We start from the raw sequence: 24050 nt of genomic DNA on the forward strand, positions 1-24050 counted from the left end.
AAAATGAAGAAACATATATTTTATGAACATATCACGTCCAGCATCTAGCGCAGGAACGGGCAACATACGGACAGCGGGCGTGATTCGGCCCGCAGAGAGTTTCTACCGTCAAAGTGAAATCCTAATCTAATATAGTATAGACAAATTTTATGCGCCAAATAATGGAACCAAGTTTTCCAACCTGAGAAAGACTGTCATGAAACGACTTGTTCTGTCCGGGTTCACATATATATTTACGAGCAAACATTTTCGACCATGAACAATTGAACATTAACAAAACAAGGCTGCATACCAATATAACTGGTGATATAAATTTCCGGGTTGAAGCGCAATGCTTTGATAGCAACGAAACACTCCTTGTTCATCAAAAAATCAGCTTTGTCGATAGGGCATCCGCAATAAGAATGCGCTAAATCTGATAGCCGAGCTTTAAGAGCAGGTATACCATCGTTTGATTTATGACGAGTGTCAGCCGAAAATATTCCGAGTTCATTTCAATATGAATATACCATTCAATTGTATATCGAAGTTCTGTACCTCCAAGAAGCTGTTCAATGAGTGGTTATGTATATCACAGGATAAAATGGATTTCGTGGCGAGGTTTCAATCCCTGCATTGGGACAAATTAGGGAAATACTTCGGAAATTTTTATTTCAAACGACTGTTCACTAATTTGATGAGACTGACAACTTCAAGTCGAGAAGACATTACGAAGCCACCCTGATTGACGTTACTATCTCCATATTTTTATTTTGTCAACAAACCCCAACAAAACGTCTCTAAACAGCAATATGTTTGTATCAGCAGGTTATTGGAAAATTGGCAATGAAAATGAATTTCCACACTACGATAGTTCATGTCAGACGAATATTATGATGATGAGTCATATGAGGTTTTAGCAGTTGTGGTGCGAAACTGCTTCATGCTTTCTCAAATTAAAAAAATAAATAAAAATTACGTTATCAACCATTTTAAAAATTTAGAGGTCTTGCGGACCCCCTGAAATTGCTTCGCGGACCCCCGGTTGAGAACCGCTGCGATATACTATTGCCCAGCTATCGTTTACGCAATACATGCCATGACATCATTCTATGCTTTGTCGAATACTTAACGCGAGAGCTGCGAAATACTTGCAGACTCATTTATAACGGCTACCCTAAGAACGTCTTATTCTCTCTAAATATACTTCGTGTTTGAGTAAACATCTGTGGATTGAAGAACTCGCAAACCTCAGTACAGGACTTCCAGGTTATGTAGCCACCAAGGCTAACATGATATCGGTCAGCTCCTTTTTTACTAGTCCCTCCCCTTTTACAAGTCCCTCTACTGTTGCACAGGGAAATCAAACGGCTCACTGCGTTTTTACGTCATTCTTTCCATTTGACAAAAGACAATTTTACGGTCCGACATGCCTAGCGCTAAATTTGGTAAACATGTATCAATCGGCAGCTGCGCGCCGCTGCCGTACGGAATTATATTGTATTATTGCTGTATTAAGGAATTATAAATTTTCTTCGATCATGACCCCCTCACAATCAGCTTTAAATATCGCATGTATTACTATGGCAATAGTCATTCCTGGAGCGTATATGCAGTATACTAGCCAGTCTTCAGGATTACCGGACCACGACCTAACATCGACCTCGCCCTCTGCCACACGCCACCTCATTTTGTCGTTTGCGTCTTATATTCTCTGCATTATTTGTCAGTGAGTGTGCATGCCTCTTATTTACTTAGCCTAGGCCCTAGGCTAAGGTGGGTGTCTGATCTTAAAGGCTATACTCCAAGTTGTTTCGACACCTTCCAATCTTTTCATTGTATCGCAGTCTTGTGATGTTTTGACAAGATGAAAATATTAATAAACCTGATTGATTGATTGATTGATTGATTGATATCTGAAAGCATTCATTTATGGTAGACTTTATGAGAATACCGCAATACAGGCTACATTTACAGAGAGCTAACACATAAATTCATATTTGAAGCTTGTTTTTTTATAAAGAATATGAAAGTGCGTGGCGCTATTATGGATAGTGGATACATATGTATATGTCAAATATGCAGGATCCCTGAACGTGGTGCATGTGGATCATTTTTTTGCCCTCATCCGTTATTTCTTCTTTTGCTTTGGTTGGTCAGGATGAGACTTCGTTTTCGTGAGATATTTCGGTACGTAGCTTTGAAAAGGATGCAGCTCTTTCCAAGTCTTCGTTACATATGTAAGATCAGGATCGGCGGATTTGTAAACTGTCCAGTCGACCGACGGCTCGATTAGCGATCTTCCACCTATAGTTGATAACGATCAATTCTGTAATTGGGAGCGTACAGACACAGCGGGGGAACGTGTCTTAGTTTCAGCTGTTCCTTCAGCCGTTCAACAGAATTCCATGCATCAAGGGTGTGCAACGTAGGACCCGCATACCCGCATTGAAAAAGATGTGCGGCCGGCGAAAAGGTTTTCACGATTTCGCGTGAATCCTTGCGCAGGGGTCATGAAATATAGTTTGCTAATTGCGCATGATATTACAAGTTTGATATGAGTTCAAGTGAAGTAATAGTAGGGCCAGAACAACACTGAAATAATTAAAGTAGGCCTGTGTTGACTTTGCATATAAACATTCTGTTTTCGATAACATTATGAAAAGTTTCGTGCTTGGCGCGATTTGCTTTCAGATATTCACGGCCGCTATTGTCCTTGTAAAACATAAAGCTTGAATAATCGCAGTCTACCATCAATACAATAATAATAATAGAAAAATTCGGAATATCTAATGCAGGTCGATTACACTGGTAAACCCGGTTTTTGTTGACTTTGATCAGACAATTGATTTCGACCAACTTTTGGTCGCTGAACTCAAATATGACTTCCGTTTTTCTCTATTGCGTCAAGTTTTTTGGGTAGGCACCCACCCCATTGTCTCATAATCCACATAAAAGTACTACTTTTGATATTTTGTGTTTATTGTATAAAACGTTTCAAAAACCACAGGCAGTCAAAAGTTAACCAATGGACTTCAAATAAACATTGGCACTGCTTTATTTGGTTGATTTAAAGCAGGGGTGGGCAAACTTTTGGGCTCGCGGGCCACATTCAACATCTAAATCCATTTGCGGGCCGCACTATATTAAATTGAGGTTATTAGCTAAAAGGAAATATTGTCATTTAATCATATAGCAGTGGTTTTTATTAGACACTTTATGATAGTGAAAAATTTCCCGACCTCCTTTATCGTGATATCACAAAATATCCAAGAGAGGTATCAGAATGTTAGCAATCTCAATGGATAGTTTGATAGCATTGAAGGTTATGGCTGTAGACGAGAGAATTATCAAATATGTAATATGGAGAATAGACAGAGCAATGACCATGAACTGGAGGCAAATCGCGCGGAGCGAGAAAAATAATGTCAGTTTAGTGCGGCTTCGCGCCTCCTTTCAGATGCTTCCACGCCCCCCAGTGGATGGTCCTTATGAGTAACCAGTTTGTAAAGAAAAACACTCGTGGACCGAGCATTCAACATCTAAATCCATTCGCCTGTCGCACTATATAAAATTGGGATTATAAACCAAAACGCAATATCGGTATTTTATTATATAGTGAGGATGTGGAATTTAAATATTTTTTATTTAAAACCAACCAACCATTGATTTGATGATATGGTACACGCGTCAGAAGTATTGGATGGATTTCATAAGCTGCTGGTCAACCTCAATATAACCAATTTTCAAAACTAGGGATGAAAGTCGGTTGTCTAAGAACAAGATGGAGATTTGAATCTGTGAGCAATGATCTGTTTACAGATTTGCTTATTCTACTTTTGGTTCAACTCCAGGACTCACAATGCTGACAGCGTCATAACCATGTTAGCTTCAAATACGCTATATATAGATTTTATAAATATAAATACTTCTGCACATACAGAGAACGAATCTACCAACCACACGCGCGAATCGGTTTTTCCACGTACAGCACTAAAAATAATAAGCTTGCTGGAGTGGCCAATTTAAAATGTAAAGTCATTTCAATACGTTTCTCGAGCCTTTCGCGGGCCGCACAAAACGGTATCGCGGGCCGTAGTTTGCCCACCCCTGATTTAAACTGATATTGCTTCTGCAGGACAAATAAAGTGCGAGTTTCAGGGTCCAAATTTACGCTATTAACTCATAATTCTGTGGGTTGTCTGGTTTGATTTTCGATTATCGAGCTTATAGGAGTTTCAAGGTATACACTGGATAATCTGAATGGGGCATTGGTCCTATATAGCTGATAGTAAATGTAATGTTTATTTTACTTGTTATATCCTGCAGTTTGCATCGTATATGTCTCTGAAATATCCTCGGATGACCAAAAATGGATGACATTATCGACCTAGATCGATACCAGTACCTTTTTTCCTAATAATTCAATTGACCCCTTGGCTATTTAACTCATTATATGATAAGAGTGAGGATTTCTATATGGTATAGAAAAGTAATATGGCTAAATTCGTGAAAATTTGCCTATTTTGGGCATACGTCGTAGAGCAGAAATTTGACGTGATGAAAAAAACAGCGGTATATTTAGAATCAACGTACCAAAATTAGCCCAAATCAAGTGCAAAATCAAAGTCTGCAATTATTTCGTTCAAAATTGTTACCCGATGTTATATTTAGATTTCCCGGGCTTTCCCTGTTACCAATGTTCCCTCTAAGCTGCGCACGTGCGCAATTGCGCAGTGCTGACCAGACATGGGGTAATCGCGATTAGTAATCGTAATCGATTACGACGATTACAGCATTTTGAAGTAATCGTAATCGCAATCGATTACATTCGAAAAAATTACGAAGTAATCGTAATCGACTACTTTCCATATCTAATCGATTTTTTTGTGAAAGAACGATTACTTTTTATTGGTACACGGACTATCACATTGACTGAACAGTCGTGCACAAGTAAGCGATATTATACCTGGTTAGTGATAACACAAACGTCTGATTTTCAAACGCCACTGCTCATTATTACGTCAGAAGTATTGGCTTTGCTCGAAATTGCGTAATAAGTGTTCACACATAGTAAATAGATATTAGAATTGGATGTACTTGTACATTGTAGTGTGATTGTAAGAGCACCCGAAATGCTACATATCTGGCTATCATTACCAGAGATGCCACTCCTGGGTTTTTCCACCCATATCTGGGTTTTTCGAGCATCACCTGGGTTTCTGGGTTTTTGTGCTTGAAATCTGGGTTTTTTTCAACATCATGTTTGTCAGGTCAATTTTACGGCGCAAAATTGATTATTAGCTTAGTAAGATCTTATAATATCGAAGGATTCTACTGTGATTGAGTCTAAAGAGACCCATTTACTATTAAAATGAGAGGTCTTGGCGTGATGAGAGAGCTTAATCGAATACTGACTACTAGGTCGTAGAAAGTCGTTTTCACAAGGCAACTCTGGAGCATTTGTTTTGCAATTCAAAACGATTTAGGACTTGAATGCTAGCGCTGCAACAAATTCGTTGTGTGTCAGTAAATAGTATGTACCTGCTGTAAAGTATGCAACTAATGCACATGGAAAGACCAAATGTTGATCTAACTAATTTACCATGTTGACATCAGAGTATATTCACTTTCAACAGGGACACTCAAAGAGACGGGTTGGGCACCCGGGCAAGTTATTCAGAGGGAGAGGGGTTTGTCAAATTCAAATGTACCCTTAATTTCACGATCTGGCAGTTTCTTCTTTGACTAAACATCACAGATAAAAGTGCTTGTCCCAGGTTTAATGAATCGAAAGCTATTCTTAATCTATCTGGTCAGCTCACAGTCACTGGAACTACCCTAAAATCATCCTCATCATAGATGGGAATTAGTATTGTGACAAACATTACGAATATATAATAAACTACGTATTGACCCCCCCCCCTCTATACCGAATGCCCGTAGCAATGTATCGAGAGGAAAGCATCATATTTCGATGGATTTGCTCATTTAACTGAGCAAAATGTATAGTATGAAAATGAACAGTTGGGATTTCAATATCAAGGGCTAAAACTTCTTCTATGCCCGTATAACTGTCATTGATGACTCTCAGTCACTGTTTTGCAGCTATGTCATATAAATTTGAGTGAAATATAGGATCTGGGTTTTTCTGGGTTTTTTCAACGTCCAAATCTGGGGTTTTCCAAAATATCTCAGTGGCATCTCTGATCATTACCCTCGAAACACCACTACCTCGCATCAGGACAATATTCACCACTTTGCCTGGTTTCGAATAGTAACTTATCTATTGATATTTGGTTATGCTGAGGTAAACGCAATTTGACCGTTGCTGCTTGGCGAGCTGTAGGCATATGTAGCCTACGTGTACGTGCGTACACCTGACAAAGATTTTTAGTTCTGTGCTCGACAAATGATATATTAAGATTTCAACAACGAAGCAATGCAAACTGCTGCTACATATCATAACCGAGCCGTTCTTCGCCGTTTCTCGTAACCGCAGCAAGCACTTTCTGTATTCAGTGGAAGGCAGGATTTATGCTCATTTTATCTTATTCTCCTATGACTATACTTGAAACGGGAGCCAATCGTTATTTCGCAATTCTTTACTCAACACTTGGACCTGGTGCCATAGCAATCCGCTTATACACCATGTTAGCGTGGGATCAGGACCAAAACAGCAATTCGTCCCCCACTACAAACGTTGGTCTTACGCCTTCATAGGGTGGTTAATTTTAAAGTTGATGACGGAATTTCGTCAATAATATTGGTAATTGCATTATGTTACTATACATTTTAACCCTCTCTCAGCCCCGATGGTCAGATTTACCAGTAGAGCCGGGGACACATGATTCATAATTATATCATCTGCTATGTTGTTATTATTACTTTATTTCAGTGGTTCCCAACCTGTGGTACGCGTAGGCTACCACTAGTGGTACGCAAAGGTCTTCCAGGTGGTACGCGAGTAGATTCTGTTTTTTTTTTCGATCGAAGGCTAAGGTACGTCCGTGGCAAAGTACGTCGAAGAAACGAAAACGACTTGTGGCGCCCATGCATGACTTTCGATGCGCTGTGAGCAAACGGATGCCACGCATCGACCAGCTAGTGGAAAATAAACATATGCAGCCATCGCATTAAATGAATTGACTTTTGTTGTTTGTTAATGTTATTTCATTATGTTTTTCTTCTTGTAACTGGTGGTGAAAAGACAATTCCATGCATCACATCAACCCTGGCTGATAATGACTAATTTAATGGAATTTCTTATTACACCTCGCATATGGGACTGGGCATAATGATTCGAGTACTCGAATCTGAATCGAGTATTAATTTTAATGATTCGAGTCGAGTAGTAAAAGGCGATTTTCTCGAGTACTGGAATTATACGCTCCTCACCACTAAAAGCTAATTTATCAACGAGGATTATAGTTCGATACTACTTTTCACTGTTGAAGCCATGAAACCTTGACATGCCGTACCGTAGCATACAATACATGTAGTACAACGCTACGACCGTTACTGGGAATAACACGATTCTGAATTCATGATCATTCCACAACATTGTCACCAAGTGCAATGAAATCGGTATGGTCCAGAAAATACCTAAGTATCTTCAATGTGATGAATAACGGGCATTATATTCTTTGCAGTGGTATTAAAGGTACATTTTGTACTTTGACATACTGCATTCGGTTATGACGTCACGATGAGTGATACTCGATTACTCGACACGAAGCAGAATGCGCGATTCAGAATCGAATCCCCGGGTTCTCAATTTTGCCCAGCCCTACTCGCATAGGTATAATACGTGATTATGACGTCATAGATGGTGGATGTAGGGTAGGTGGTAACCGAGCACTGCATAAAACCTCGAAATCGTAAGTGGGTGAAAAAAGGTTGGGAACCACTGCTTTATTTGAACAGCTTCTTGGAGGTACAGAACCTTAATATACAGTTGAATAGTATATTCATATTGAAATGAATATACTATTCAATTATACTTTATTGTGTGTTGTTAATTCGCGACCTCCAGTCTGTTATAAAATCAAAAGATATTGTAGTCGCCCAATCGTGGCAGACTAAAAGAAAAACTTTCGTAAGACGCAAACACAAATTGTCATGTCTTCATTACTCTGTGAGTGCCTGGGGTGGCGCTTCTATTGTGGGGCTCAGTTTGGAAGGATAGGGCTATTCGTCACGCCCACCAAGCATTGCTGTATTGATAATGGACACATACCACGGTCTTTTTTTGGTAACACACTTCGTGAAGTCGCATATTGGCCGAAAGTGCATACGTCTTTTGGAGTATCGTGGCGCGGTAATGACCGGGACCGAAATGCCTATTCCTATCAATTATGCGTGCTTTTTTTCTTGAGGGAGAGGGGTTTGCACTTCAAAATCAAGCTATCTACAGAGATACTAAATCACGAAACTCGACAAAAATTTTAGAGTTAATTAAATTTATCTAAAATAATTTTTATGTTGATTTACGAAAAAACTCCTCTTCGAGCTCGTTCCCCATTTCGTTGAGTTTGGGGTGCGGAAGTTACGAACCTGGCAAGAACCCAAATCGTTGGGTGCGATAAATCGTCCTCTATAAAGTTGACAGTTGAGCAATGGGTACATTATGACGTGACAAGCAAATGGCGTATAATTTATAAAGAAATTTGTCATCTCCTTATGCCTTTTCATCGCAATCCTTATATTGTCTTCAATATATCTTCTAAGATTAGTTCTAAGAAGCAAAATGAATGTAATCGTGATTACTTTTACAATGTAATCGTAATCGTAATCGACTACTTCCTGATTTTACTGTAATCGTAATCGTAATCGTAATCGCGTGATTCAGAAGTAATCGCAATCGCAATCGATTACATTCATGAAGTAATCACCCCATGTCTGGTGCTGACACGCTCTCTGCGCACAGAAAATCTAAGCTGCGCACACAAAATCCGAAGTGATGACCTTTTTTAGTCGTTACGCACTGTTGTCCAAGGGGCCGCGCAGTGAGTTGGTGAGTGCGCGTAGACTCGTCAAGAATTAGAGGGAACATTGCCTGTTACATACCATGTCTTTCTCTGAAAATGCTCAACTCTTGGGAAGTGTGACTCGGTGACGTAAGTTCACTGTCTGAATTGAAAACGAAGAGTCCTTGTAATGTTTCTATTATCTCTAATTTCGACACACGACAAACGTATTATACGTGTCAGGACAGTCAGTAGGGTGTAATTAGTGGGTGCAATTAGTGCGGGTTCGCTGTATGTATTTAGCGACCATGTATCGTTGTTTAGAATTCGAGATCTTCTCATATTAGACTGGCATAGCGTTACCAATTGGATAATGCTGAGAGATTTTATGAACAAAAGAAATCTATCCTCGAGTACGGAAAAAACTATGTTTTCGTTCATATCAATTCACTTGAAGTCACAGAAAACAGGCATACTTCAAGGAAGCCCCTACATATTTTTGCCAACCGTGTGATCCAGATTTATAGCTGCCCCGAGTTGGCACGTAAGGTACTCCTCTCCCCAAGTTGGGTTATATATGTCAGATATATGAACAATCAACATACAGAAGATTTAGATCGTGGAATTCCACGATCGATTAATGTCACAACGTCAACTCCATTCGTTCAGGTCTGCTCAATAAAACGCCATTTCAAAACATATTTTAGGGTAACGGCAAATGGTGATTACCTGCTTTTCCATCTTTTCGCTTGAATTTCAATTGAATGCTATTCACGTCGATTTCCGAAGAAACGTTATCTCCAAAATCTTCACTTATATAGGTGGATTCTGCGTTCAAATTGAGTAACATTTAGGAAATGTAATATCTAAAACGCTTGAAAGACATATGTTGGAGGAACTCGAATATGACTCTGATAGGCCTACTGCGTTTCATAAATCATACATAATTAACAAATGATCTAATAACTATGACAATATCTCGGTCAGATGAGAATTTAAATGAGTGCCTCTCGAAATATGTCATTGTAATTGACATTCTTCGTGTTTATCCCAGACGGGTTCGTGGTAACTAACCATTGGGACTCCGAAACATACTGAGCAAGATAACGACATCGCATGCATACATGGAGTAATCGCGATTAGTAATCGTAATCGATTACGACAGTGGTTCCCAACCGGGGGGGAATTCCCCCCTTGGGGGGAATTTTGAAATTTTTAGGGGGGAATCTGGCTTTGGCACTGTATCGGAAGATACACTGGGTTTACAAGGTTTTTAGATTTTTATGGTATAGAACTGTTAAGTAGAAAATAGTTCTTAAGAATTCTATGTTTCTTTGGCGGATTTCAAGCTAGGTGTATAGGCCTATGTTTAAATGCCTTCCGTAGATATTACACCCCATGATAAATGAAGGCTCACGAGACGATTTTGTTCGGCCCGCGACAGCCTCTCGACCAAATTACTACTAAGCAGGAAAACGTCAAGCCGAATTCAGCAAGAAGGCTGCAAGTGAAATTGTTTAAATTTTTGAGCCAACAGATGAACTAACATGAAAAACATACCAAATTCATCGATTCAACTCAAGTCCATAGCAAGCGAACTTATTGATTTATTTCTCGTCAGCGGCTACATGACCGGTCAAATTTAACTGTACTTTACCAAAGTTTAGTGCGATCCGCATTCGACATAGTTCGGACATATCTGAATATGTTTGGCCATTCATTGCTCAGTCAAAAACAGGTTTCGCGTTAAAAAGCACATTTTTTTAGTCACAGGCAACTTTTTCATAGGGGGGGAATTTTAGCTCAAATATTGGCCAAGGGGGGAACGAGACAAAAAAGGTTGCGGGAACCACTGGATTACGACGATTACTGCATTTTCAAGTAATCGTAATCGCAATCGATTACATTCGAAAAAATTCCGAAGTAATCGTAATCGACTACTTCCCATATCTAATCGATTTCTTTGTAAAAGGACGATTACTTTTCATTTGTACAAGGACTATGACATAAACTGAACATTCGTGAACAAGGACGAGATATTATACCAGGTTCGTGATAGCACAAACGTCTGATTTTCAAATGCCATTGCTCATTATTACGTCAGAAGTAGACTATTAGCTTGCTGGTCATTGCGTAAGAAGTATCCACAGTAAATAGATATTCGATTGTACGTACATTAGTGCAGTGCTCTTCAACCTTTTTCGACGTGGTACACCCTTTTAACGTTTGCTCAAAACTCGTACACCCCTGTTCATTAGGGGTCTTCAAACATGACTATTCTTCTCAAATCGTACTGGCTACTTGATAAAATTGTTAAGTTACCTAACTTAAGCCTACACACCAAATTTGGTTCAATTCCAACTAGTAGCGGCCTTGGTACGGGAGAGGAAAGTTTCTATTTACTATACAAAAATAAATAACGAAAAATTTGAAATTTTTCTGTTCACCCTATGAAAGTATTAGGTTGTCTATAAAAACTATGTTCTTCAAATTTGGTTCAATTCCGACCAATAGAAGCGGAGTTATTGCCGTCAAAAAAATTGGATTTGAATAAAATAGTATTTGGTCACAGAGTCGCAGCCAGTTAGGCAGCCCGCCACGCAAATTTAGGCTTACCATATTTTGGAAATCTAAAAAGAGGACACTTTTTCAGAAATTTGAGACTTGCAAAACCGGAGAAGAATTCTAAAAAACCGGTGAATTTTTCCCACTTGGTGATCGGTTGACTGAAATAAAAGGTCGTCTTTCCGCTCAGAGCTCAAAATACCGTTTTTCTCTCCGCATTGCTAGGTGCATGACTAAAAAAAAGGTCAACGTTTCACTCAGAGCTAAAATCACAGTTTTTCACTCCGAAATACCCGCCGGAGCGTCACTTCTGTGCTGATTTACGGCGTATCACTCGCAATTTGCACTAAATCTGACCTGAATTTTCAAAAAAGAGGACAAAATCTCAAAAAAAGGGGACAAAAGGGCGTCCTCCGAGGACACTTTCAAAAAAGTCAAAAAAGAAGACAAATCCTCTTAAAAGAGGACGTATGGTAACCCTACGCAAATTGGAATTTATTTCGTGTCAGAGCAAAAACAGCATGATATAACGAACGATAATCAACCTAAATGTAACAGTATTGGGGGGAGAGTAGGTAAAGCTAGTGCTGCAGAAACGGTAATTCAGATCAGCGATGATAGCAGGCGCACCAGCCTACTGCGCATCAGGCCTGCCACACACCACACAGAGTCGATAGTAGCACATGGGCTGCAAGAGATGTCAGTGACCTCAGAATCGTATGCCGCTACACACAGTCCATTGTCGCTAATTTACATCACTTATAACAAAATACTAAATTGCTAATGTGTGGCGAAAGATTGGACATACAGTCGGCATTTTAAAACAAAAGGGTTTCGATTTCAATGTGGAAGCTGTTTCGACCCTGGCTGGCTACGTCACTTCATTTATGTGCATTGCGGTATTTATTAGCGTCGGGTAGGAAGCACAGATTCAAAAAGTCTGAGCTATCGCGGCGGTTTCCTCAAAAATCCCTAAAATACAAATGACTAGCTGAAAACATGTTTGTTAACTGCATACTTTACAACACCAAACGGAACCATTGGTCTATTGCCGACGGCTAAATGAAGAGAAGAAATATTTGCTTATGACATCACAATCAAGCGGTGTACAGTATTACACTTGAGATAACATTGTACCATATTGCTCGTTAACCTGTGCGTCAACCCGTCTGTACTGACCTACAAACCTGCATTTGTGATAGCTAGCCATCGGCTCATTGTTACTCGGATCTGGTACACCCCTGTACACCCCATCCGAGTGGTACACCCTTTGCAAATTCTGGTACACCCTAGGGAGTACGACCACCCCGGTTGAAGAGCACTGCATTAGTGTGATTGTAAGAACACGTTCCACACGGCAGTACCTCGCAGCATGATAATTAATCACATCTCTGCCTAGTTTAAAATATTAACTTGTGTATTGATGTTTGGTTATGCTTAAACGCAGTTTGACCGTTGCTCCTTGGCGAGCAGTAGGCCTATGTAGTACGTACCAGACATGGGGTGATTACTTCATGAATGTAATCGATTGCGATTACGATTACTTCGGAATCACGGGATTACGATTACGATTACAGCAAAATCAGGAAGTAGTCGATTACGATAACGATTACATTGGAAAAGTAATCACGATTACTCACGATTACATTTATTTTGCTTCTTAAAACTAATCTCGGAAGATATATTGAAGACAATATAAGGTTGCGATGAAAAGGCCTAATGAGATTACAACTTTCTTTATAAATGATACGTCATTTGGTTGTTACGTCACAATTCACCCATTCCGCCCTTGTAGGGGACGATTTATCGCACCCAACGCATTGCATTCTTGCCAGGCTCGTAACCGCTGCTCCCCCATCTCACCAATGGGTTGAGAGCGAGCTCGAAAGGCACTCAAAAGTATTTCGCAAATCAACAGAGAGTATTTTTGAGAGATTAAATTAACTTTAAAATTTTCTTCGAGTGTCTCTAGAATGACGCTAGAATGTCTCTAAAATGTATCTATATAGCTTTTTGAAATGCATACCTCTCCCGCTCAAGAACAAAGCATGCATAAATTATAGGTATAGGCATTTCGGTCCCAATCATTACCGCGCCACGAGACACCAAAAGATATATGCAGTTTCGGCCAACATGCGACTTTACACGAAATGTGCTACCAAAGCAACACCCTTACCGAAACATTGGGTATGTAGCCTATCCATTGTCAATAGCAGCGGTGGGTGGGCGTGACCAATAATCATGTCCTTCCAATCTGATCCCCACAATACAAATGCCATCCGGGGCACCCACAGAGGAATGAAGACATGACAATTTGTGTGTGCGTCTCACGAAAGTTTTTCCTTTAGTCTGCTACGTTTGGGCAACTACAATATCTTTTGATTATATAACAGACGGTAGGTCACGAATTAACAGCAGAATAAAGTACTTATAACAACACACCAGATGTTATTATTATGAATTACGTGCCCCCAGCTCTACAGGTAAATCTGACCATCGGGGCTGAGAGAGGATTAAAAATAAATTGTAACATCACGCAATAACCAATATTATTGACGAAATTCAGTCATCAAATTGAAAATTGACCACCCTATCGGGATCAACGTTTGGAGTGGGGGACGAATTACTGTTTTAGTTCAGATGCTAGCCACAACCCACGCTAACATGGTGTATAAGAGGACTTACATGACGGCAGGTCCAAATGTTGAGTAAAGAATTGCGAAATAACGATTGACGCCCGTTTGAAGTAGAGTCATACGAGAATAAGATAAAGTGATATAAAATTCTGCCGTCACTTGATGACAGATATTGCTTGATGCTGTTACGAGAAACGGCAAAGAACGGCTCGGTTATGATATATATCAGCAGTTGTTCATTTTTAATACTTCAGTTCAGTTTATTAATAAAAATTCATCATTTCAAAACACCACAAGAATGCGATTCAATGTAAAGATAGGAAGGTGTCGTAACGACTTGGAGAAGTCTTGGGGATCAGACACCCACCCTTCGTTGTGGAAATCGTAATGTTATGTTTCATTTGACGAGTACAAATTTCAAATATTTGTCCGATGTACGTACCTATGCCTACTGCTCGCCAAGCAGCAACGGTCAAACTGCGTTTAACTACGCATAACCAAACATCAATACATCCGTTACTATTTGAAACTACAGGCAGAGTGGTGATTATTATCCTGCTGCGATGTAGTGACGTTTCGAAGGTATTGATAACCAGATATACAGCATGTCGGGTGTTCTTACAATCACTATCGTTATCGATCACATTCGATGCACTACGAAGTACAAATCGAATATCTATTTACTAGGGATGGTGCGAACCCCTGAAAGGTTCAGGTTCGTGTGAACGCGAACCTTTTTGAAAGGTTCTGTGTGAACGCGAACGTGAACCTTGTGACGTCACATTGCCAATTCCAACCCTACATGTCAGTGAAGTGATATGTTAATTTACACATATATACCTAGTGACGACTCAGGTCACATTATACCACAATACTGAAGTACATGCTGACTTTTTAAACGTCACATAATGTATCTACTGGAGCAATCAAATGCTGTAATAATCCCTTACAATCAGTATCTTCCGTCGCTTTGCTGACAATTTCGTCGAGGAATTGCAAGGGAATGTAAGCTTACGCCTTAACGACCGAGGCCGGAACGGACAATGTATTCGGCGTCGGACTATTGAGCAGATGGATCCCCGAAAGCCTGCTTGATTTTTTATATTAGACAACGACCTATTTTTTTTATATCAATTTCAATAATTGGTTGAATAAGCATCAGTCGCTGACTACGTTCATGGGCTGTATTTCGTTCTTGATGTCATGCGATTGCGGCGGGTCAAGCTTACAGCAGAGAGTCATTAAATATTCACAACCGAAAAGCTGAAAATTTCAAGCAAACCTTTGTAACACAGCAAACAAATTTTTTGGTATTGGCAAGGTGTATGCTCGTTTAGTGTTGATTTTTTATGCTACCAGCGTCTCGCATAGAGTGGTCTGCAGTTGAAATGCAAAGAATTCAAACCAATGATGTAATAATGACGTGATAAATTGTAATACATGAAAAAGGTTCACACTGCAGAACCTACCAAAGTTCGTTTGTGAACGTGAACCTCTAAATTTCGAAGGTTCAGACACAGAACGCGAACGTGAACCTCACGCTCACACCATCCCTACTATTTACTAGTGTAGATACTTAGCCTACGCATTGACGAACAAACTAATACTTCTGACGTAATAATGAGCAGTGGCGTTTAAAAATCATACGTTTCTGCTATCACTAGCCTGGCATAATATCTCTCTCCTGTTCAGTGTTCACGAATGTTTAGTTTATGTGATTGCCCTTGTACAAATACTAAGTAATCGTTGTTTCACAAAGAAATCGATTAGATATGTGAAGTAGTCGATTACGATTAAGATTACTTCCGAATTTATTCGAATGTAATCGATTGCGATTACGATTACTTGAAAATGCTGTAATCGTCGTAATCGATTACGATTACTAATCGCGATTACCCCATGTCTAGTACGTACGTACACCGGACAAAGATTTGAAATTTTGTACTCGCCAAATAAAACATTACGGTTTCCACAACGAAGCAAAATCAACAGCTGCTGATATATATCATAACCGAGATGTTTTGCCGTTTCTCGTAACGGCAGCTTGCAGTACATTATCTGTATTAAGTTGAAGGCAGAATTTTATGTTCTCTTCGTCTTATTCTCATATGACTCTACTTGAAACGGGTGCCAATCGTTATTTCACAATTCTTTATTCAACATTGGGACCTGCCGCCATAGCCATATATATCATGTTAGCGCGTGGGTTGCAGCTAGAATCAGGACCAAAACAGCAATTCGTCCCCCAGTCCAAACGTTGGCCTTTGGCCCCCATGGGGTGATATTTTCAAGTTGAAGACTGAATTTCGTCAATAATATTGGTAATTGCATTATAATATTATTAATTTTCAATCCTCTCTCTGCCCCCGATGGTCAGATTTACCTATAGAATTGGGGGCACGTAATTCATCATTATAACGTCTGGTATCTTGTTAAAATTACTTTAGTGTATGTTGTTAATTCGTGACCTCCGGTCTGTTTTATAATCAAACGATGTTGTTGTATCCAAAGCGTATAGCAGACTAAATGAAATACTTTCTTGAGACGCACACACAAATGTTCATGTCTTTAATGCTCTGTGGGTCCCCGGGTGGCATTTGCATTGTGGGCTCAGATTGGAAGGACCGAACTATTAGTCACGCCCACCCAGTGCGGATATTGACAATGGACACATACCCTAAGTTTCGGCCACGCTCTTTCTTAAGTGGCACACTTCGTGAAGTCGCGTGTTGGTCGAGACAGTAATGACAGGAACCTAAATGCCTATTACTATAAATTAGGGTTGCGCTTAAAACAAAAATCAATTTAAAGCAAACATGTTTAAAACAAGGCCCGTGTTTAAAACATGTTTTTTTTTTGTTTTTTTTGTTTTTTAAGCCATGACTTCACCAATGTGGATTGACGTTGACAAATTGAAAATATAGGGTAAATAGAGCTCCTTTGACGAAATATTTGTACTATAACTGTTGAACCGACTTGAGGGGTTCCAACCATCCCATATCGATTTACGTCGGCTAAATCGGGTGGTAATTGTCCGGTCCATAGACTCATACAACATGTTTTTGGAAAGCATTTACACAATTATGGCATAATTTTACAATTTATATAAACACAATTTAGTTTTTTTTTTAAAACCTACTTAAAACATGTTTTGAACAAAGTGTTTAAACAACGACTTGTTTTAAATGCAACCCTACTATATATTATGTATGCTTCTTTTGTTGAGGGGGAGACGTATGCATTAAAAATTCAAGCTTATCTAAAGAGAATTTTCAAGTCAATAAATCTCTCGAAAATACTTTATAATTTATGTTGGTTTACGAAATACTTTTGAGTCCCCTTCGAGCTCGCTCCTCACCCTATTGGGAAATTTGGGGTGCGGCAGTCATGGACCTGGCAAGAATGCAAATCGTTGGGTGCGATAAATCGTCCTCTACAAAAATGGGCAATGTGTATATTATGACGTAACAAGCAAATCACGCATCTTTGTTAAAGGAAAGTAGGCCTTTTCAGCGCAATCCATATATTGTGTTCCAATATAACTTCTAAGATGCAAAATCAATGTAATCGTAGGTAATCGTGATTACTTTTCCAATGTAATTGTAATCGTAATCGACTACTTCCTGATTTTGCTGTAATCGTAATCGCATCATTCAGAAGTAATCGTAATCGCAATCGACTACATTCATGAAGTAATCACCGCGTGTCTGATCGCATGCCGTTTACGGTCAATATGGCTCAGGAATCAGTAGCATACGACACTCATTTCTACTCGTATTATCACGACTTATATTGGCATTCAATACGGCTACTATTTCTTTATAATTCCTATTTACGTTGCGACTTGCAAGGTTAAATCGCGAAATTGTCATATTCTTCCATCAGTCAATTTTAACAGGATGCAAGAGCACGGATCGCTCTATGAAGTGTAATGGAGGACCACGACTGTGGAATAGTATATCGCCGGCAGTCCATTTGAAATTGCCTACACTCAAATCAAAATAAAAGCACATTTTGCTAAATAAATACAAGTGTGTGCGTGTGAACTCGAGATTATACCGAACCACGATCAGACAAGCTATATTCGCCTGCCGACACATGACACATATATGTCATTTTTATTTTGTCTCCTGTTACTTTTAATTCAGTCGACTGACTTTTAGGGTGTTTGATTGATAGACTACTCCAAGTCTTTTCGACTCCTTTTTTAACAGGTTCATTGCACTTAGCGGTTGCACGTTACCTGCGCGCGCTACGTTACTCTCTTATAGTTATTTCTTTGAGTTATAGTAATGTTATGATTGTGATAGCTTACATAGTCAGGCTGTGAATTAGTTATAGGCTTAGTTAAGGATAGCACTTTGGATTGTGCGAATAAAAACATTGCTAATAATCTATGGATTTTGATGATACCGTATCGTTGGGCGTTTACCATGGTATTGCTTTACTGTCTATCCTTAATTGTGAATTATCATTAATCAAGTCTGCCATATGTCAAGTGCAGTTCTAAAAAGGTAGGGTTCAGGGATCAGTTCAGTAGTAGGCCTACGCATCCTACTGTCTGGCGCCCGTGCGATAAAAGCGACTTGTTGGGCCTGATCCCACGAAATTAGAACTTGTATTGGTGGTAGGCTGACGACTCAAAACGCACTTTAAATAGCACGGGCCACTTTCACCATATTGTTTTGTTGTAGGTGTTAAAGTTAAGCGGATCTATGGCGACAAGGAGCCTAGATAGACTTCCAACATACATGAAGGGAGTCGAACTCGCGACCCATCGAAGTGTTAAAGTTGAAACTAACGATATCGTCAATGAACCTACGATATCCTTGTTATGTTCTTGATCTTGTTTGAACAATAACTCAATACGACGAGGTTGCAATACGAAATCAGTATATTTTACAGCAGTATGACTTTAAGGCAGCGACACGATCCAGAGTACAGATAAAGGAAAAGACCACGAGAGAACAGAACACAGGGTATAAATACGAAGCACGACACACGAAGAAATAATGATTGGCGGTAATTACTAATCCTAGACAAATAAGAGTGAAACGATACCAACGTAAAAACACGAACATAACAGTCCTCCCCTGTAAGTTAAAGGGTGCAGGGCGATTCACGTTGGCCGGTAGAAATCAGTTTGTCTCCTATTTCTAACGGGGTAACGTCTACCCGACGTACGAGCAGGACTAGCTGCAGGACGTTGTGCCCTATTACGAACCAATGGTTGCTCAGCTTGCGACTGTTGAGGCTGAGCAACTTCCTGTGTGGCTGTATCATTACTTGTGGAAATCAAGCGTGGCTGGAGTTGGTTTTTGTGCCTTCTCCAATACCCATGATCTGTTTTTATAATGTACACAACACGCCCCAGTATTTCCGTCACCACGCCAGCAACCCACTTTGGTCCGCTTCGGTAACTGCGAGCGTAAACCGAGGAACCAATCTCGAAATGAGTGACTGATTGTCTAGGCGTAACGGGTTTCGATTTGTCGAAGGGCGAGCACAAACTTAACAAATTGCGCGGCTGTCGACCATGTAAAATCTCGGCAGGCGTTTTCCAGTCTATGCCCGGGTGCGGTGCACATCGGTACGTAGCGAGAAGTGTTTGGAGCGCGAAGTTGAGATCTTTTCCCCCGTCGCAATTTTTTATTAATCCAGCTTTTAAAGTCTGGACGAATCGCTCCGCTTCCCCGTTCGAGGCAGGGTGAAAAGACGGTGATACGATATGGCTGATTGCCTAATTAGAGCAAAACGTATCGAATTCATTCGACGTGAATTGCGGCCCGCCATCCGTAACAATTGTTATGGGCAAGCCTTCAATAGAGAAGACTTCCCTCAAAGCGTTGACCACACACAAGGTTGTGGTAGAACCGACATTCATTACTTCAACGAAAGGATATTTTGAATGCGCATCGACGATGACAAGAAACATTTTATTGTTTATTGGACCTGCGAAGTCCAAGTGAATCCGTTCAAAGCTTTCAGACGTTTTGGGCCATTCGCGATACCGACGATCAGGCGCTTTCATTACTTTGCGGCAAGCGTCGCAACTCTTAACGAGATTTTCAATGTCGCGATTAATGGAAGGCCATGCGATGTAACGTCGAGCCATCTGCTTCATTTTCGCGATACCCCAATGTCCTTCGTGCAACAATGATAAGACTCGCGAGCGAAGTGACTGCGGAATTACTACGCGCTGAAAACCATCAATATTGAGCATGACTATGTCTTCGTGCAGAGAAAGCGAATGTTTGCGAGTCGAAAACCAAGAAAAATCATCAATGTGCGTCTTTGGATTCCAATTACCATGAGTGACAGATAATTTTACTAGTTTCATGGTTTTGTCCTTCAGCGTCGCGTCGCGAATTTCATTGCGAGTTAACGGTAAGCCATCGAATGCCATATTAATAGCGTGAACGATCTCAGCGTTTTCACGAATTTCCCGTTCGTCAAACTCAGGGTCTGGACCCTTTGGTAGGCGAGATGAACCGTCGGCGTTTCCGTGCTGATTAGTCGGTTTATAGCGAATATCGTATTGGTAAGCCATGAGCGTTAGTGCCCATCGCTGCAAGCGTTGCGCTGTAATCACGGGAATTTTCTTGTCTGGCGAGAAAATAGCTAAAAGCGGTTTGTGGTCCGTTACGAGCGTAAATTTTCTACCATACAAGAATTGACGAAATTTAGTGACTCCGTAAATGATTGACAGAGCTTCCTTCTCTATTTGAGAGTAGGATTTTTGCGAATCGGAAAGTGTTTTCGATGCGTGCGCGATCGGTCTCTCTTCGCCATTGTGCTCGATTGAGAGGACAGCGCCGATTCCGAATTGAGAAGCATCAGTTGACAAAATGAGCTGCTTGTTTACATCATAATGAGCTAACTGCGTAGCGTCGATTACGTCGTTTGAGAATGCGAAAAGCTGCATCACAGTCCGCATTCCAAATGAATTCCGCGTCTTTTTGAAGAAGACGGTACAAGGCAGCGGCTTTATTCGTGAAATTAGGAATAAACGCGCGATAATAATTGACTTTGCCCAGGAATGCCTGTAGCTGGCGAACATCCTGAGGTTTAGGCAACTGTTTGATTGCTTCAACGGATTTGTGAGACGGGCGTTTGCCGTCCTTGTCTATTATATGACCAAGGTACTCGATACTACTTTTGAAAAATTCACATTTCGCGAAGTTGACGGTGAAACCGTACTCGGTGAGGCGCTCAAAGAGTAGCGATAAGTTGCGAAAATGATCGCGTTCATCAATGCCAGTAACGATTATGTCATCGATAAAACTAGCAACACCGGGTAAGCCGGCGATCATGGCATCAATACAACGTTGAAAATTTGCGGGACTAGATGCGACTCCGAAACACATGCGTCGATAACGGAAAAGACCGAATTGCGTGTTTATGACACACAAATTCTTCGCATCATCATCTAATTCTAGCTGAAAATAAGCATCGGCAAGATCAATTTTCGTAAAAATGCAACCACCCTGTAACTTGTGAAGAATTTCATCTAAAGAGGGCAGGGGATGTTGATCTATCTGAATCTGTTGATTCAATGCTTTGAAGTCACCACAAATGCGTACTGATCCATTTGATTTAGTGACGGCAACAATTGGCGCTGCCCAATCACTGTAATTGATTGTTTCGAGGATACCTTGATTGACTAATCTATCCAATTCGGTTTGAACAGCGATTTGCCTTGCGAAAGGCAAAGGGCGTGGCTTGTTGAATACGGGCTTGGCATTAGGTTTCAAGTGAATTGTCACCTTTGTCTTGGTGCATCGTCCTAATACATTAGAGAAAACGGAGGGAAATTTGGACTTAAAAGATACCAATTTGTCGTTCGAATCAGAAATGTCAATAGTATTACAAGATTGCGATTTGACCATCTGCGAGGAAATTGCATCCAAAGCAGACGTTCCCTTAGCGGTCATGGAGAAAGCATCGCTCCAATCGAGACCAAAAATGTTTTGCCCACGGTGTTCGTCGAGAACCACCAATTTTAAGCCAACTTGAACTTCAGAACCCACCTGCACAGTTGCAGTGCAAATACCTTTCACTTTCAGTGGCTTGTCGCCGTACGCTACGAAAGAGCAATGGTATGCTGAGAGTTTCGGAGAGCCCAAAGTTTTGTACCCAGTCAATCCCACCATGGCGGAGGGTGCACCAGTGTCCCACTGTGTCGGCAACGGAATGCCGTTGATGCTGGAGTTGATCCAGAGCTGGTTTCCCACGCGTCGATATAGTTGATCGATGTCGAAGGAGAGGAGTGGCACTGAGCAGAAATTGACGGATGTGACCTGTTGTGTGACACTAGGTTTGGTAGACATGCACACAGGTTTGATATGACCTTTACGACCACATTTCTGACATACTGCATGTCGATATTGACAGTCTTTTCTCTGGTGATCGATGAAACAGCGGCTGCAGGATTTCAGTCTTTCCGTGAAGTTGCCTTGGTTGGATTTGGAAGGTTTTTTCCCCTTCTGATAACTTCCCGTCATCTTGTTGACGACGGAAGTGCCTTTACCGCTACTCTCGCCTTGGATAACCCTATCAGTTTCCAGCGTTCTCACGTATGTTGCGGCTACTTTGAGAACGTCGTCAAGGGATGGATTGGTTTGTGTTAGACAATGCCGTCTCACATCCGCGTGCGGCGTTTCTTTAATGATGAGATCGCGCATTAGCTCATCAACGCAGCTTTGATCACAGCCATCTCTTGAGCACGTGAAGTTGCAATCCTTGGAGATTCCGCGTAGAGTTGCGATCCAATCAGCGTATGACTGTCCCGGCTGCATTTTGCAATTGTAAAATTCGTACCTGGCTGCTTGCACATGAATTGAATCCTTGAAGTGTGTGGACAACTTCTCAGTCAACGCATCGAAGGTTTGCGCACTGACATCAGCAGCACCAAACAAATTACGTAGGAGCGAGTACGTTTCAGGTCCAACCCATGAGAGTAGACACGCTCTTTTCTTCTCCATGTTGGAAATGCCGTATATTGCTAGGTGATGGTTAAATCGCTGAAGATATTGGTCCCATTTCTCCTTTGATTTTGCGAACGAATCAAACTTGGGAGCGGTAGCTTCAGATGTTGACATACCGGGACTCAACCTCTGCGCTAATTGCGCCATTTCTTCTTTATGCTGTGCGCGTTGTTGGTCCAGATCTTCTGTGCCGAGCATTTTGCTGCTCCAGCTGATCTTTTTGATTTGCGATTGTTTCATGTAGACTCGCCATCATTGCCTGCTGCTTCTCGAGCAGCTTCAATATACCTGAATCCATGCTTAATATTCGTCGCAGAAATAACTTTGAATCCGACCTCTGACACCAATTGTTATGTTCTTGATCTTGTTTGAACAATAACTCAATACGACGAGGTTGCAATACGAAATCAGTATATTTTACAGCAGTATGACTTTAAGGCAGCGACACGATCCAGAGTACAGATGAACGAAAAGACCACGAGAGAACAGAACACAGGGTATAAATACGAAGCACGACACACGAAGAAATAATGATTGGCGGTAATTACTAATCCTAGACAAATAAGAGTGAAACGATACCAACGTAAATACACGAACATAACAATCCTATTGATACAGTTGCAGATATTGCGAAACTGCATTCAGCCGGTCTGTAAATGTGTTCAAAATAAAAAATTATAAAATAAACCACTCCTTCGCCTACTCACTGCTCTGAACCGATCCGACAACAGAATCAACTGTGAATAGCGATTCTGACAACTTTATCGGCAGGAAGGTATTCTTTGGAAATTTCGCCTGAATTTGGTAGCTCTTGGGATAGCGCTGCATTTCTACCTTCTTCGACAGACTATTCGTTTTCAAAAACGATATATTCACAAATTTCGACAAACGCGTTTCCATATAATATTGTGACG

General features: G+C 40.6%; 1 protein-coding gene across 1 annotated transcript; it reads right to left on the reverse strand.

Annotated features, from left to right (window-relative positions):
- Nucleotides 1–1972: 1972 nt before the first annotated feature.
- LOC145434265 (uncharacterized) lies at nt 1973–24036 on the reverse strand. The gene is made up of 4 exons (XM_080311623.1): nt 23844–24036; nt 9678–9776; nt 9049–9111; nt 1973–2286 (listed from the first exon to the last, which is right to left on the reverse strand). Exons 1-4 carry the CDS (start codon nt 24034–24036, stop codon nt 2111–2113), a joined length of 531 nt encoding a protein of 176 aa, XP_080167749.1. The 3' UTR covers nt 1973–2110.
- Nucleotides 24037–24050: the final 14 nt, after the last annotated feature.

Source organism: Botryllus schlosseri, chromosome 2, assembly GCF_051294905.1.
Source record: "Botryllus schlosseri isolate E-star chromosome 2, Bs_hap1, whole genome shotgun sequence".
NCBI classification, from domain to species: domain Eukaryota; kingdom Metazoa; phylum Chordata; class Ascidiacea; order Stolidobranchia; family Styelidae; genus Botryllus; species Botryllus schlosseri.

Coding starts and splice junctions, on each gene's coding strand:
- LOC145434265 (XM_080311623.1), bottom strand. CDS start 24,036: ATGGAAACGCGTTTGTCGAAATTTGTGAATATATCGTTTTTGAAAACG. Junction 9,112..9,677: donor GCGAAAAGATGGAAAAGCAG/GTAATCACCATT, acceptor TTTTCAATTCAG/ACAGTGAACTTACGTCACCG. Junction 2,287..9,048: donor CATTTTCAGAGAAAGACATG/GTATGTAACAGG, acceptor TATCAACTATAG/GTGGAAGATCGCTAATCGAG.